The 17,552-nt window shown below is 43.5% G+C and overlaps 1 protein-coding gene across 1 annotated transcript in view; it reads right to left on the bottom strand.

Annotated features, from left to right (window-relative positions):
• Nucleotides 1-17,552, bottom strand: part of SPTAN1 (spectrin alpha, non-erythrocytic 1) — a gene marked incomplete in the record, with an annotated part of 2,849,969 nt that overhangs the window by 1,175,979 nt on the left and 1,656,438 nt on the right. Inside the window, 1 exon segment of the mRNA XM_044058813.1 lies at nucleotides 545-559. Within this exon segment, the coding sequence (XP_043914748.1) occupies nucleotides 545-559 (15 nt within the window).

The following is a 17,552-nucleotide window of genomic DNA, read 5'->3' as shown; positions in this document are numbered from 1 at the left end:
AAAAAAAAGTGACAGGACATTCTGCATCGAATGGCTTACTGAAAGTACCACACATTATAAAGATGGTGCAGTCTGGGCAGCCTATTAAATCATGATAAAGCCCACCAGTAGCTAAAGAAATTAAAATAACTTTGAATGATCCTCTTGTATAGCTAAGAGAAAGCTGCAGCTGAAAGAAAAAATAAAAATATACTGTTGTAAGAGGAAATGTGCAACACAAACCAATGTTTCACTCTTACCGCTTCTAACACTGTAGGAGTGGTACTGAAAGCTCATTAAACCACACAAATGCAGAATGACCCAACAGATAAAATGGCAATGCCAAGACACAACTAATAAAAAGCAACACTGAAAACCTTTAGTGCATCTAGCTAGCTTGAACTTAAAATGAACAAAAAAGTAAATACAACAAAGCATTGTGTAGATGAAACATCTGAAATGGGTTGGGGAGGTCAACAGACAATCACAAATTACAGCAGACTAAACTTTGCGCCCGCAGATACAGACATGTAGACTTGTTAGTTTAACCACACTGTAAACTTACCAGTAGTTTGGACAGCTACAATAAAAGATTGAGAAAAAAAGGCTTTCAGTAAACAAAGAACAGTTTCCACATGAAATGCATATGTAGTTTTAATAATCCACTACAAGGTCCCCTATTGATGCTAGTAAAGATAAAAGCATATTGCTTATATACAAAAGTATTCCAAAAGTACATGTTCAGCTATAGCAAGACAAAAAGTTGCAGAAAAATGTGCTTCCCCTTTAAATCAGGGATTTAGGATTCTACACTGACAATTGCCAACTATAACAAGAAGTCAGCAGACTCTACTATTACACACCTGTGCTCAGCTGAGTCTGATTACACACACACACAATGACCTGCTCAGAACCATTTGATTAAAACATACCCTGTTACAAGCTCTAAACCAAAATGAAAAAAAAAAAAATAATGGTGAAGGGAGGGCAAAATAATTAATGCACTCCTACATTAACAATGGACCTTTTCTGATCCGTGAAAGTACCCACATTGGAACCAACATCAACTTCACCCTCACCCCCAATGTATCAGTATACACTTTGCTGCAAATCAATAAAAAATTATGGCTTCTAAACAAAATACAAAAACATTCTGACACAACTCTATTTTATCTTCAGGGAGGCAAGTACTCTCCTAAACAGCAGATGTTTGAAAGGATGCAGCAACACTACAGTTATTATTGATTACCCATTAAAAATAATCATAAGTGTACACTTGTTCTTCCGGCCAAACATCCAAAGCTTTTGGACATAACAGAAATGAGTTAAAGTATTTCCCCTGTTTAAGATGCTAGTCAAACATATGACTAATATGAAAAGCAGCCTTTAAAATTTAATTTCAGTTACAGGAGGAAGATTACCATTAAATGAGTCTAATACAGAGGCATGCACTGTTCCTGGTTTTTATTCTGAAAAACCCTGGAGGACTTTAGAAAGAATAGTTGTGCAAAATTTTACTATAACCATAGATGTCCTTCTCTTCTATGCTGCAGTATTCCTTACATATGGGTTATACTCTGCCAGACGACCAGACATCCAGCCTGTATACAAAAGCTTACTGCCACTGCCTGTATGTGGGACGTCACACAAAGGCACAGAGAATGTTGGCCATAAAAAGGGACATCCGCACATACTATCTTCAGAATAAGTTAGCCCCATGAGGAAAAGAAATCCAAAGGGTACATAAAAAGGGAGTCATCCTAAGAAAGGACAAGTTGTAGGGGGAAGGCCGGTGGGATAGAATACCGCAACAGAGAACATTAGGTCATCTATGGTTATGGTAAGATTTTACACAACTATTCTTTCTATGTCCTTCTACTCAATGTTGCAGTATTCTTTACATATGGGAGTGTGCAAAAGCTCAAAGGGAACTCAAGGGGGATGATGGAGCAGAGAAGACAATGAAGAAGCATTTTCTACAAATCCATGCAGCCCTGGCTCTAAAGATAGTGTCCAACTTGTAATGCTTTGTAAAAGTATGATCAGATGACCAAGTAGCAGCTTCCAAAATGGAGTGAGCATCTTGACCCTTGAAGAAAGCCCCTGAAGAGGCAACAGATCTGGAAGAATGGGCCTCAAAGGATGAAGAAGATTTCCATGAAAGTCATAGGAACAAACGATAGCTTTAGAAATCCACAGAGAGTTTGTTTGGAAATAAGTAAACCCAAAGCCCTGGGATGAAAGGACACAAAGTTGATGAGCCTTCCTAACAGATTTTGTTTTATCAACGTAAAGTCTGAGTTGCCTGTGCATATCTAAGGAATGCAGAACTCTCTCACTAGCGAACTGAGGTGAAGGGAAGAAAGTAGGCAATGGAATGGACTGATTAAGATAACTCATTCACCACTTTGGGCATGAAAGATTGATTCATTTGCAAAGATACTCTGTCCTTGTAGAAAATCAAATGGGGAGAAAAAAACAATCAATGCCTGAATCTCAGAAACTGTGGGGGGTCTCCTGGAAGACTTCAGTGGCTTAGGTCCAGAAGAAGCAGATGTGGAGGAGTGAGCAGATGATCTGACAGAGGGAGTCTTGGCAAGGAAATTCCTATGGAATTTAGGGACTGGGGAAACAAAGTGTTTCAAATCCTGGAGCTCCTAACCATTTTCCTTCAGATATTTAAACTGCAGCTGCTGTGCCAAAAAGGGCAGAGTTATCCAAAGGAGCATCAAGCAATTTGGCCTTTATGTCATCAGGGAGTGACTGTAGACGTAGCTATGAAAGTCTTCTGAGAACAGATGCAGAAGCTGCTGCCCTGGAAGATGCCACTACTGCATCACAACTACATTTGATGGAATGTCTTAGCTACCTGGGAGGAAGCAGACAAAAGAGAGTCAGTGATTTAGCCTCTGAATCAGATAATTGGGAAAGAGCCTGGGAACCCCCAGAAAGCAGGGCCAGAGAGTACCTAGGCGTGTGTCTGGTAATTAATAACCCTAATAGCCAAGGTGGAGGAAGTATAGATCTTCTACCCCAAACTATCCAAAATCTTGTTTTGTCAGAAGGAAGCAGCTTTGCAGAAGGTGACATACGAGAAGATTTGTCAGAAGTAATAGAGACCACAGCTGGGTCAGTAGAAGGAAACTTACAGTCATCAAGGACCTTATAAAATCAATCAGGTCTTTTAGGGGCAGGAGCTTGGGAATCTGGGGTTTTAGAGAGAGTATGCAAAGACATCTAAGAGAGCTGGAAGGACTGGAGGAACTGCTGAGGGAGCAAGGGCTTCCAAATGGAGAAGATCAAATCTTTTCTGCTCCTCAGAAAGTTGAGAAGAATCCCACTTAAAGAATTCCCTCATCTCATTAATAGTTTCCCCAAAGGAAAGCTCTTATATGGGGGAATCTCCCCCATTAGACTCCTCCTCTGGAGAGGAATATTTCAGAGAAGGAATCTGGGTGGAGTATGCTAAGGAATCTTAATCTGAAGAAGAATCCTCAGAGTCAGAATCAGGAATCTGATATTCAGCAGCATGCACAGGAGGAGACAACTCAGACCCAGATGCCAACACTGGAGATGAGAAAAAGGCAGGCAACGGAATAGTAGAAGCAGAAGACCTCAAAGCCATCAGGGCCTTAATGAAACCCTGCGAGAAAGCATCCCAGTCCAAAAGTGGGGTGGAAGGGACAGTGGAATGCCTATTATTCTGCTGCTTCTTAACATGCTTCTCTTGTTGAGGAGAATGGGCAAACATATGCTTTGCGTCCAAAGCTTCTTTACAGGGAGTAGCAGGAGTGGTTCCAGAGTCCTTCAGAAGAACAAGCCATGGTTCCCCCAAGTCATCCAAACCAGATGTTTGCATAGCCTCAGACGTGCAAGGATCCACACCCCTGATGGTTTTCAGTGGGGTAACCACTGAAGCGGAGAACGCACTACCAGGTTTTCACCAACCTCAAGAGGTATGTCAGAGGGAGTAGGTGCAGCTGAAAAGAATTTGGGCCTAACTTTGATAACCTTCCTCTTCAAAGATGGCTCAGAAAGACTCCTGGAACGCTCCATCACATCCCTAGCCAGAGGTTTGAGTATCTGATTTTCTAAGTAAGGATTTAAAGCTGACAGACTACTACGCAACATCTTGGGTACAAAGGCCTGACAGACAGAACAAGATCGGTGATCATGAGTATGACTCAACATAACAAGCAAAGCTTGTGTCTATCTTTATGTGGAATTTGTCTTCCACACCTACACGTACCCTTCCTAGATGACATGAACAGCAACAAGAGGCAGTAGTAAGAAAATAAATCCCATACTGGGTACTTATTTGAAGCTGGAAGGCAAAACCAAAGGTATCAGACAGCAGACCGAACAGAAGAATTAGCCTTTCCAAATAGCAGCAAAAAAGTTCTGGATAGTATGTATGTGTGGACATCTCTTTTATGGCTGACTTTCTCTGTCTTCATGTGACATCTCACATACAGGCAGTGGAAATAAGCTTTTGTATACAGGCTGGACATCAGGTCGTTTGGGAGAAGACAAACCATAAGTAAAGAATACTGCAACAATGAATAGGAGGACATCTTCACTTCACCGACCTGAACAGGGGTGACTGTCAGAGTCCTACAGCATTTTTAACATTTGTTTACTGGGAAAGTCGGACTTGGAACAAGTCAATTTTTCAGCAGAGGCCTGGGGTGAAATGCTCCAGACACATATCTCTAACATAGGGGGAAACTCACACAAATGGAGAGAGGACATCCAGACTCTGCACAGAAGGCACCTTAACTGAGAATCGAACCGAAAAACCTTTTCCTGTGAGGAGACCAAGCAAACAGCTACATCACTACGCCTTCTTAATGGTCCAGGGAAGATCCAACTACTGACTAAAAAAGAGGCAGGGATGAATAAATGTCAGTGTCCTTCATTTCTCCCTCCAACTCTAATTCAAGGCAAAAAGAAAACAGAAAAAGGTGAGTGGGGGGGGGGGGGCATGCATTCTAAAGGGGAAGTCAAGAAGCTGAAATCTTTTTACTGAAGCATCTACTATTATGCTGTGGGCAGTCATGCAACTGTAGTGTGTTCATCTTAAGATGCACAATAAAGTATTACTCACTATTCACAGGCAATGGTGTATATAAGCATGCCCTGCAAGACGGCAGTGGCAAAGTTTTATGTCCAAACTGCAATGTTAAGGAAAGGTGTGAATAGAAGACCTCATGTCTATCGCACAGAAACACTGGAATGAAACATTGCTAAAGAAAACTGCTGCAGCTGCTATACTTGTGACTTCTGATTGTATCAGCAGTGGAAAAATTCTTGTAAACAATAATCCAACTGACCAACTAATTTGACTGTTTGGACAGAGGACCATTCTATTTGCCTGCTGTGAAAAATACAAGAGAGTCAGTTACAATGTTTGCCCTTTCCATTACTTAGGCTACCTGTTTGTACCACAAAATTAAGATCCCATGAATACATGGCATAGGATTCGGGGGTGGGGGTGTGATGCAAGAACCTTTCATGAATTTTTTTTTTTTAATACTGTAGAGTGAGTGCAAGAGGAGGTACACTGCAAAAACAGATACGCAATTTTTTTTCTAGGTTCTTTATCCCCTCTTGCTGTGCCAACCATCAAGCCTCCCCAAAATGGACTACAGTTCCCAAAAGGTGGGAATCTCCTAGATCCTCCAGGGCTACAGATGTCCAGAGGAGTACTCATCCAGACATCAGGGTGTTTTGCATGTCTACCAGCTTCCCTACAAACAGGGACATTATTCTATCTCTTAATACCCCTTTCCGTTGATGCTGACATGAGCATTATAGGCTGACAGATGCATTAATAGGACACAAGACAATTCACTGTGAAACAGTACTAATAAATACTGCAAGGCTGCTCTTGTCCTGTAGCCTCTGTAGGTGTAATACCCCTACAAGCAAAACAAATTTATTTTTCCCATCTAGATTAACACGATTTTCAGGTACTAGGATACCTGGCTTACTAGAAGAGGTAAAGCACCTACTTGAAAAACTGGCGCATGCACAGACTCGAGCTAAGAGCATCCAAGCCATCCCAAGAAGCCTTAGGTCTGGGTGCAACAATGACCCATTCCTCTGCAAGAGGAGGGTGCAGAACTCAAACATGAAGTTGTCTCTTCCTGCTGTGCTGACTGAACTGTAGTTGCGTTCATCACAGCAGCCTCACAAACACTCTGAACATTCTTAAAAACCTGCACCAGTGGCTGTTGCTTTTATAAAATGGGTCCACTACTACTACAGTACAGACCTATCAGCCTCACCAGATTCACTAGTTAAGTGATAAACTGCATTATCACAGACCAACAGACAAGAAACCTACAATTCCCAAACACAAACTAATTTGGGTTTGTAAAAGGTAGGCCTGTTATAACTTGCTGACTTCTCCTCTGGAAGAATCACAGAATCACTAAATGAGGGTAACTCAATGAATGTCACTTACCTTGATTTAGCTAGGACTTCTCACACTACATCCCACTTTATCACTGACAGACTGGTCGAACTCATCATAAATCCCAATATAACCAGTGGGTTGCCAAGTGGCATACTAGAACCCAATCTAATATAAATGATGGCACACTATTTTTTAAGTGGATTTTTTACCAGTGGTGTACCCTAACATCATTAAGGTACCACTTCTACTTGGCATTTACTTCTCTGATGTCAAAGCCTGCAATAAAGGCCTCTGGCTGACCAAGTCTGCAGATGAATGCAAGCTTGGAGCCATTGACTCCCTTGAAGAAACTTGTTACTAATAACAGGAATAAACTTATACAAATTCATGGCGTCAGGATTGTGGTCTACAGTCAAACTCCAAAAAATGCAAGCATCATGCAGTTTTGGAAAAGTACAGTTGTGTACACATCATAAATGTAGATGTTCTAGTGTATTCACTGTTGCAGACATCACATTTGGGTTATCTGCCTGCAGGTAAACCTCAGCCGGCCTGAATACCAGAGTCTTGGATTACTGCATCGGATGCGGTCTCTTCATCCATGACGTCAGGTCATCAGGGATATAAAGCATGCAGCTGACGCCATTACATTAGTTTTTCTTGCAACAGATGTTAGGTACCCCCCACAATGGGAAGCAATTATATGTTATGATACACCTCCCACAAAAAGCAAATACACCAGAAAATTTAAATATACCAAACAAGAAGGAAAGGTAGAGCCAAGAGACGTCAGGGGGCTTGAGGGAGGGTAACCAGGACTGCAACAGTGAATACACTTGAACATCTACATTTATGGTAAGTGTACACAACTGTACTATGTTCTTCGTGTTTCACTGTTGCAGTCATCACATTTGGTTTGATTCCCAAAGCTAAGGAAGGGAGCAAGAAGTTGAGAGAGCATTAGAAGCAGCTATCAAGCCCTGCAGAACTGCAGTGGCAAAACCAGCTGTGGATTTAGAAAAAAGAGGCATGTAGTAATGCTTGGTGAAGGTATGTACACAGCTCCAGGTAGCAGCTTCAAGGATGTCCCCCGGTAGGGATTCCTCTGAGAAAGGCTGCAGAGGTAGATGCAGCCCTGGTGGAATGTGATCTTAACCCCAGGGGTAGGTTTTCCATGGTGCTTGTAGCAGAAATAAATGCAATGGGCTATCCATTTGGAAATGGTTTGCTTTGAAATGGTCTTCCCCTCTGCCCCTGCAGCAAAGCCAAATAGCAGCTGTTCAGACTCTCAGAGAGGCTTAGTCCTGTCCAAATAAAATCTAAGTTGTCTGTGCAAGTCCAGAGAGTGCAGTATTCGTTCTCCTTTGTTTTGTGGATTAGGGAAGAAAGTAGGCAAGTGAATGGACTGACTAAGGGCCACACTAGACACCACCTTGGGCATAAAGGAAGGATTGGTCCTGAGGGAAACCCTGTCTGCATGGAAGATAATGAAGGGTTTCACTGCCATGAGGGCCAGTAATTCAGACACTCTTCTTGCTGAAGTGATGGCTTGAAGGAATGCTGTTTTCCAAGACAGGAATTTCAACTGTGCTGTTGTAGCTCGCTCAAATGGAGGGAAAGTGAGCTTTTCCAATACAAAGTTAAGGGCCCAAGCTATAGTAGGGGCTCTCCTGGGGAGGGGGGGGGTCTTAAATTTTTGGCCCCTCTAAGGAATTGTTTTGGCAAAGGGTGAGAGAAGAGGGGTGACTCAGTATTATAGTGAGCTGAAATGGCAGAGGCGTGAATCTTAATTGACGATACGGCTAGGCCCTTGTGGAGCATTTCTGTTAAGTACTGAAGAATATGAGGTAAGCTGGGCACCATTGTGCCCATCCCGAGTCTGGCTCCAGGAACAGTATATTTTCCATTTTTCAGCATAGGATTTTCTAGTACTAGGCCTCCTGGCCTCCAGAATGACATCTAGCACCTGCTTACTGAGGGATGCTATGGGGGAGCTCAAGGAATTAGCCAGGCTGCAAGTTTCATGGTTTGAAGTTGAGGGTGCAGAATCTGGCCCTCCTACTGGGACAGCAGGGAAGGGGTCTGAGGCATGTGCCATGGTTCCAGCAGTGTCATACTGCACAAGAGGGGGTACCAGTGCTGGTGTGGCCAGTCTGGTGCAATCAGTATTGTCCTTGGCTTGTCCTGTTTGATTTTTAGCAAAACCTTCGAGGAGAGGCAGAGGAGGAAGTCATAAAACGAGAGGCTTTTCCCAGATAAAGGACAGGGCATGCACTTTCCAATCTTGACAGTGGGGAGTCCTTGTGCAGAATTTGTCCAATTGGTAGTTCTGAGGGGAGGCAAAGAGGTCTACCTCTGGAGTCCCCCATTTGTTCCTCAGGAGGTTGAGTATTTTTGGTTCCAGTTTCCACTCGTGTGGGTCCATCAGATTTCTGCTTAGTTCGTCTGCCAGTGTATTTAGTTTTCCTGGCAGGAATTGAGCCTGTAGATGCACTTGGTAGCTCAAGGCTGTGTTCCACAGAGCCATGGCTAGTTTGCAGAGAGGGTATGAAAGGGTTCCCCCCTGCTTGTTTATGTACCACATAACTGTGGTGTTGTCCGTCTTTACCATTAATTGTCCCGGAAAAATGTGGTCCTTGAAGGCTGGCAGAGCATTCTGTATAGCTACACTTCTTTTTGGTTGATATGCAGGTGCATTTGACTTTGGTTCCATTTGCCCTGAATGCACTTCCCTGCCAGGTGAGCCCCCCCATGCATAGTCTGTCTTTTCGTTTATGGTGTACCCCAGACAAGTTAACCCAGATGTGATGACTGCAACAGTGAAGCACGAAGATAATCATCAGGGAACTCAAATACACCTACCACGTAATCCTTATCCCCCTTAAAACAGATACGGTCACAGACCTAGTCAACTTTGCGGATAACCCTTCCTTGGACAACCACATATCCACCGTTAGGAAACAATTTTACCTTGCCCACCTAATTACCAAAGACTTCTCCTCTCAGTTGAAATATGTTACTATTCTCCTCTATTCATTCCTTATTAGGTCCATACTAGAATACTGTGCATTCCTTTCACATGTAGCTCTTCAAAGACTTAATACAAACTTGAGAAACTATAGTGATTCCTCAAAAAAAAAAAAAAAACAAATAATAATATTGGGCATGAGCTTCTCAAGCTACTTAAAACATCTAAAAGCCCTTAATCTCATAAGTCTCCCAACAGACCGCTATGGATGACCTACACCTGGCCTAGACAATTGCATATGATCCAATCCTGACTGATCTACTGATTATCTACAAGACTGGTATTAATACAAATGCAAGATCAAAGAACATAAATATGTATTGTGACATACCAAGACTTTAGACTTTTTGGTGACAGATTTCTCCCAAAGAGATATTCATCGCCAGAATAATCTCCCAACTTTTGTGAAGCAAAGCACTTCCCCTGACTCCAACTTCAGCTTAGAAGAATTGATGGGAGACTACAAATTTAGTTCACACCTAGCCCCCACACTATCTTTTCTGAACAAGGGAAGCAAGTACAGGAGTATACCAGTGGGACAAATAGCTTAACTGGTCTACTGCATAGCAGCAATCTATGACCACTTGCACTTTCAGGTACTATGTCTTGTGGCATCTTTGTATCTCTGGAGAATACACAAACCCAGACCAAAGTACATCCTATAGCTGCTAAATGCTTGCAAGCAATATCAGCCCAATTCCATCCTGCTATGAAGCTTCAGAGGTAATATTATGTCCAAGGGATGCCTGAACTGCTCCTACGAACTTGTGAGATGCCACTGATCAAGGGTACCATTAGGATACACGCTAATGTAGCCCAGAGCCTTTATGGATTCCACAGCTGCAACACTTTCTTCTGGACCAAATCAGAAGAAGAAGAAAAAAAATGCCCTAGCAGGATGGTCTGTCCTTGTACAGACCAGTTTGCTCAATTATGTACCCAGTCAAGAGCCCAGGAAAATATTTGACATACATGGCTAACAGGCTTGACTAGGCTAAATTCAGGGAGAAACAAAGGTTGGACACATAGTACAAGCATACTCAAAATACTTGGCATCTCTTTCCCTGACGGGCTTGACTAGGATAAATTCAGAGAGAACCAAAGGTTAGACACAGTACAAGCATACCCAAAATACCTGGCATCTCTTTCCCTGTCAGGGTTTCAACTACAGTCTACACATGATGATAAAATTCAGATTCCTCTCGAGTACTGAGGTAGGCCAGTACCAGTGCCAAACATTTGATAAATCACTACGGCAACAGTGGAAAACTCAAATGACAATGAGTTTAACTGAAAGGGCATCTTCCTTTCCTTGAACCTCAAGAAAGTACAGCTGTGTACACTTACCATAAATGTAGATGTTCGAGTGTATTCAGTGTTGCAGTCATTACATTTGGGTAATCTGCTGCCAGGTTGCCCTCAGTCAGCCTGAATAACAAAGTCTTGGGTCCTGCGTTGGTTGATGTCTCCTCTTCCATGACATCAGGTCATCAGGGGTATAAAACATGCAGCAGACGCCATTTTATTCAGTTTGTCTTGCCCCATATGTCAGGTGCCCCCCAAATGGGGAGCAGAAAAAAAAAAAAAAAAAAAAAATATATATATATATATATATATATATATATATATATATATATATATATATATATATATATATATATATATATACACACACACACATACACACACACATATATAAATATATATCAATATAAATAAACAGCAATTTATACTTTTAGCAACATAAACTTTACCTTCATCTAAAAGCAAATACACCACAAAGGCTTTAGAATATAGTGAAGGAAAGAGAAGTTATAGAAAAGGGGGATGGCGGGTGGGTAACACGGACTGCAACAGTGAATACACTCAAACATCTACATTTATGGTAAGTGTACACAACTGTACTATGTCTTCATGTTTCACTGTTGCAGTCATTACATTTGGGTAGAATCCCAAAGCTATGGATGGGAGGATGGAACTAAATAGCATTAGGGGAGGCTATAAGGCCCTGCAGAACTGCAGTGGCAAAGCCTGCCCTGGATTTGGAGAAGAGAGGCAAATGATAATGCTTTGTGAAGGTATGCACAGAGCTCCAAGTAGCAGCTTCTAGAATGTCTTTGGTTGGAACTCCTCTGAGAAAGGCTGCTGAGGTAGAGGCAGCCCCGGTGGAATGCAACCTAATTCCCTCGAGCACAGGTTTACCATGGTGCAAGTAGCAGAAATGAATGCAGTGGCTTATCCGCTTAGAAATAGTCTGCTATGATATAGCCTTCCCCTCTGATCCTGAAGCAAATGCCACCAGTATTTGCTCAGACTTTCTTAGAGTTTTGGTCCTGTTTAAGTAGAATCTTAGTTGTCTGTGCACATCCAATGAATGCAGAATCCGCTCCCCCTTATTCTGTGGATTTGGGTAAAATGTTGGCAGATGAATAGTTTGGTTAACAGCAACACTGGATACCATCTTAGACATAAAGGAAGGACTGGTCCTGAGGGACACCCTTTCTGGGTAAAATGTAATAAAAGGCTCCACAGCCATGAGAGCCTGTAGTTCTGAAACCCTTCTTGCTGAAGTGATTGTCAAAAGGAAAGCTGTTTTCCAAGACAAAAGTTTTATATACGCAGTAGCTGCTGGTTTGAAAGGAGGCAGGGTGAGTTTTTTCCAGCACAAAATTAAGGTCCCATGCAGGAGTTGGTGATCTTCTGGGAGGCCTTAAATTTTTGGCCCCTCTAAGACACTGTTTTAGCAAAGGATGAGAAAAGATGGGAGACTCCGTGTTGTAATGAGCCGAGATGGCAGAGGCATGGATTTTTACTGAAGAAAAAGATAGGCCCTTGTCAAGCATCTCAGTCAAGTATTGAAGAATCTGAGGAATATTTGGTTTTGCTGTGTCTGCTTCTTGTGCTTGGTTCCAAGCACAGAATCTCTTCCATTTATCAGCATAAGATTTTCTAGTACTAGGCCTTCTAGCTTCCAAAATGACATCCATCACAGATTTACTGAGAGGTGTTGCTTGAATAATTAAATGATCAGCCATGCTGCAAGGTTCAGAGTTTGGAGCTGGGTGTGTAGAATTTGATTGTTCTGCTGAGACAGTAGATGAGGTATTTGAGGCAAGTACCAATGAGGGAGTCGAGACATATTCCTTAGGATTGGGTACTAGTGCTGGCGAGGCCAGCCGGAGCAATTAGGATCATTTTTGTTTTTTCCTGTCTGACCTTTAGCAAGACCTTGGAGAGAAGAGGCAGAGGGGGAAAGGCATAGACTGATAGGTTTTTCCAACTGAATGGCAGGGCATCCACTTTCCATGCTTGCCTGTGATAAGTCATTGTGCAGAACTTGTCCAGTTGATAATTTTGGGGAGAGGCAAATAGATCTATGTCTGGGCTCCCCTATTTCCGTGTTACCATGCTGAAGATTTGTGGATCCAGTTTCCACTCATGCGGGTCCATAAAATTTCTGCTTAGGTCGTCTGCCAGAGTATTTTGTTTTCCTGGCAGGAAGTGAGCTTGAAGATGTACTTGGTAAGTCAAGGCTGTGTTCCACAATGCCATGGCTAGTCTGCAAAGGGGGGGGGGGGGTAGGAATGTGTACCCCCCCCTGTTTATGTACCACATAACGGTGGTGTTGTCCATCTTTATCTGTAGTTGTCCTGGATGAAGTAAGTCCTTGAATGTGTTCTGACCCCCAGAGAGGGTGGTTTCCCATGGTGTTTGTAACAGAAATGGATATAGTGTGCTATCCATTTGGAGATGGTATGTTTTGATATGGCCTTGCCCTCTGCTCCTTGCACAAAGCTGACTAGTAACTGGTCAGACTTCCTGAAGGGTTTAGTCCTATCAAGGTAGAATATGAGCAGTCTGTGCACGTCTAAAGAGTGTAGGATCATTTCCCCTTATTTTGAGGATTAGGGAAAAAGGTGGGCAAATTAATAGATTGGTTGAGAGCCACACTGGACACCACTTTAGGCATAAAAGTAAAGTTAGTCCTGAGGGAGACCCTGTCAGCATGAAAAATAATGAAGGATTCCACAGCCATAAGTGCTTGTAGCACAGACACTCTTCTGGCTGAAGTGATGGCCAGAGGCAAGGCTGTATTCCAAGAGAGGAATTTTAACTCTGCTGACGCTGCAGACTCAAAGGGGGGGGGGGTAGCGTGAGCTTTTCCAGCACAAAGTTAAGGTCCCAAGCAAGGGTGGGGGCTTTTCTTGGTGGCCTTAAGTTGTTAGCCCCTCTCAGGAAGTGTTTGATGACAGGGTGAGAGAAGAGAGGTGGCTCAGTGCTGTAATGAGCTGAGATGGCAGAGGCATGGATCTTAATGGAAGAGAAGTACAGGCCTCTGTGGAGTAGATCTGCTAGGTAATCCAGGATAAGAGGTAAGCAGGGCTGTGCTGTGTCCACTCCTTTAGAATGAATCCAGGAACAATACCTTTTCCACTTATCAGCAAAGGACTTCCGAGTACTGGGCCTTCTGGCTTCACGAATGACATCCAGCACCTGCTTGCTTAGGCTGGCTACTAGAGGAGAATTCAAGGAATAAGCCAGGCTGCAAGGTTCAGGGTTTGCAGTTGCAGATGCAAGATCTGTCCCTCCTGCTGAGTAAGAAGGGTTGGAATATGGGGTAGGTGCCATGGTGGCACTGGTGACAGACTGCGCAGTACTGGGTACCAGTGTTGGCGTGGCCATTCTGGGGCAATCAGGATTGCCCTTGGTCCTTCTGTCTTATCTTGAGTAGTACTCATGTAAGAAGAGACACAGGGGGAATGCATAGACTGAAAGGTTTACCCACTGGAAGGATAGGGCATCCACTTTCCAGGCTTTGCTGTGAGGTACCCTGGTGCAGAATTTACTGAGCTGGTGATTGAAGGGGGAGGCAAATAGGACCACCATCGGTGTACCCCAATTCTGGGTTAGAAGGCTGAAGGTGTTGGTCTAATTGCCACTCGTGTGGGTCTAGGAGATTTAAGTAGTCTGTCAGAGAGTTTTGTTTGCCTGGCAGGAATTGAGCTTGCAGGTGAATATGCATAGGCAAGGCTGCGTTCCACAGGATTCATATAGCTAGCCTGCATAGTGAGTAAGACTGGATTCCCCCCTGCTTGTTGAAATACATCACTGTGGTGTTGTTGGTTTTTATTAGAAGGGGCCCTGGTGAGAGTAGGGATCTGAAAGCTGTCAGAGCATGCTGAACAGCTAGCATCTCTTTTTGGTTGATGTGCAGATGAATTTGGTTTGGGGTCCAGTGGCACTGAATGCACCTGCCATCCAGATGTGCCCCACAGGCATAGTCTGATGCATCTGTGGTTAGGGTCTGGGCAGCATGGGGTTGTGTAAAGGAAAGTCCCTTGCTGTGGTTGCATGCTGCTGCCCACCAAAGAAACTCTGTCCCGAGACAAGGTGTGATAATTTCCAGGTCCTGAGAATGTTGGCACCAAAGACTTTTTAAGTACCAATGAAGTTTCCTCATATGCAGTCTGGCATATGGAATTAGTAGAATGCAGGAGGCTATGAACCATAGAGCCTGCAGGATTTTCCTTGTGGATAGTTGGGTTCTGGTGGCCATTTGAGTGAAGTAGTCTGTCAGACAAGCTTATTTTTCTGGAGTAAAGAATCCCATCTGGGATGCTGTGTCCAAGCTTGCTCCCAAGAATACAATCTTTTGACTGGGGACTAGTTTTGATTTTGATTTCTTTTCATTGATAGTGTAACCCCAGGGAGGTTAGAAGGCCCTTTACAAATGTCAGGTGCTGCAACAGCTTTTCCTGACTGTCTGCCTGAATCAGGCAATCGTCCAAGTAAGGGTATATTTAAATCTTTCTCTGTCTGCAATAGGCAAGGGCTGGAGCCAGGCATTTTGTGAAGACTCTGGAAGCAGTGGATATGCCAAAGTGAAGTGCAGAGAACTGATCATGCATAGATCCTGCCCTGAAACTTAGACATTTCCTGCATGGGTCCCTGCTGGGGGTGTGCAGATAGGCTTCCTTTAGGTCTAGGGTGGCTAACCAGGCATGTTTGGACAGCACAGGGAGAAGCTGTTGTAGGGTGAGCATTCTGAATTTTGGTACCACCAGGAAGGTGTTTAGAATGGATAGATCTAAGATTGGATGCCAGGTGCCCTCTTTTCTGGGTACCAGGAACAGTCTGGAATAAAAACCTTGGCCAATCTGTTCTGCAGGATCAGGCTGAATTGCCCTTATGGAGAGCAGGAATTAAACTTGGTTTTGTGTCTCTGCCCACTGGTCTGGAGGAAGGTCTGGGAACCCTTTTGAGGTTGGCAGCGTGTGGAAATAAAATTTGTACCCCTGAGAGACTATGTTGAGGATCCATCGATCATTGGTGATGGAGGTCCAGTTTTTTGCATGGTGGGCAAGTTTTCCTCCTAGGGGCACGAGCAATTGAGCAGAGGTGAGGAGTGGAGTTGAGATGTCAGTGTGAATTCTTTCCGTAAGGGGGTGGCTTAGCACTCCCTGTTTTAGAAGTGGAGGTACTCCATTGCTTAGATCTCTGCATACCCTGAGACTGTAATCTGTGGGGTCTGTTTCCCCTGGGTCTAGATGAGATGGCCTTGAGGGGGCTGGAAAGGACCAATGCTTCGAGGGGCAATGCCTACTGAATCTTGGAGGCTGCACTTGCAAAAAATCTTTGATAGTCTGCGTAGACTTAGCCTTTTCTACCATCTTTTTTAAAAACCTCTTCTGCTTTGGTGCCAAACAGATTGTCCTTGTTCAAAGGAGCGTCCAGTAACTTTGATGTGACATGGTCTGGTTCGTACTCTTGGCCTTAGAAACTCGGTAGTTTTAGAAAGAACTGAAGATGCGAAAGAAGTCGTCAGTTTGTGTCGAATATCGGTAATGCGAAAAACTTCCTTGGACTGTGCCTGCACAGCGGCTCTGGACCTATCCAAGGTAGAGACATCCGCAGGTTCGGTAGTCAAAGAAGAGTCTCACAGCATACCGAACTCTGAACGGGTCTCGGTAGCGGCCTGCGAATCCATTGAAGTGGGCATCAGGGGCTGTGAAAGTACCTCACTGAGTACCGATGAACTGGCGACTAGTTTAACGGAAGCGTTTTGGATCTGTGCGGTCTGTCTCTGTCTTTATCCTTACTTTTTTTGGAAGATCGGAAGATGGATTGCTTACTGAAGCCATTTCAGAATACGAAGATCAAGAACGAAAGTATTTAGCTACAATAAGGGCCCAATGACGAATAGTTCGGGCGTTGAACAAAGCACAAAACCAACAGCCAGGTACATCGTGGTCTGGGCCTAAGCAGGTGATGCATTAAGAATGGAAATCTCGGTGTGGTACTTGCATTCCACAGGCGATACAATTGTTAACTTTTTCTGACATCGGTTAGAGCAAGAAAAAAGGATCCCCAATGGGGTACTTAGCTACAGACTACTTTAGGATGATTCAATTTGGAAATGAAAACTCAGGTAGCGGCCGACCAGAACTCGTGCAATCTACTTCGGGCTCCTCAGTAAGAAAGACCGATGTAATGGCGTTGGCTGCCTGTTTTTATACCCCTGACGACCTGACGTCAGTTCTGAAGAGACAGCAACCGACACAAAAATACTAAGTCTCTGGTATTCGGGCCGACTGAGGGCTACCTGCTGGCAGACAACCAAAGTGTGATGACTGCAACAGTGAAACACGAAAAACATGATAAGCATCCTTCAAATTCAGGTTGACAAACTGAAACTACCTACAACAGCAGCAGTTTGAATTTCATATTTCAAAAATGTGGTCAACCTGGCTGGATCTACAGTAGGTTTTCAAGGAAAATATTTTTTTAGGATTAGGAAGAGTTTGGAATAGGAACACTTTCTCTAATTCTTCAAAAGAGAATGTTTTTTTTTCCATAACATCATATGATGTGTTGTTGGGAGGAATGACAAGGTTACACTAGCCAGGACTGGTGGGGAACCACGTGTCTAGACACATCATCAGAATCTACAGATGATACCAGGGATCCTTCAAACTACTGTCTCAATATAGCACTTGAAGAGGCATGAATACAGTTTGTAAAAGCCCAATGTATGTCAACCTTTGGTCAACATGGACATGTGCAGGGAGGCAAACAGCTTGCCACCAATAAGGATGACAGCATGACACTCCTAGCTCACCTGAC

Source organism: Protopterus annectens, chromosome 16.part0 (assembly GCF_019279795.1).
Source record: "Protopterus annectens isolate FY-2018-M chromosome 16.part0, PAN1.0, whole genome shotgun sequence".
NCBI lineage: Eukaryota > Metazoa > Chordata > Ceratodontiformes > Protopteridae > Protopterus > Protopterus annectens.
The sequence above is the reverse complement of the archived record's forward strand: the minus strand, read 5'-3'. Positions and strand labels throughout refer to the sequence as shown.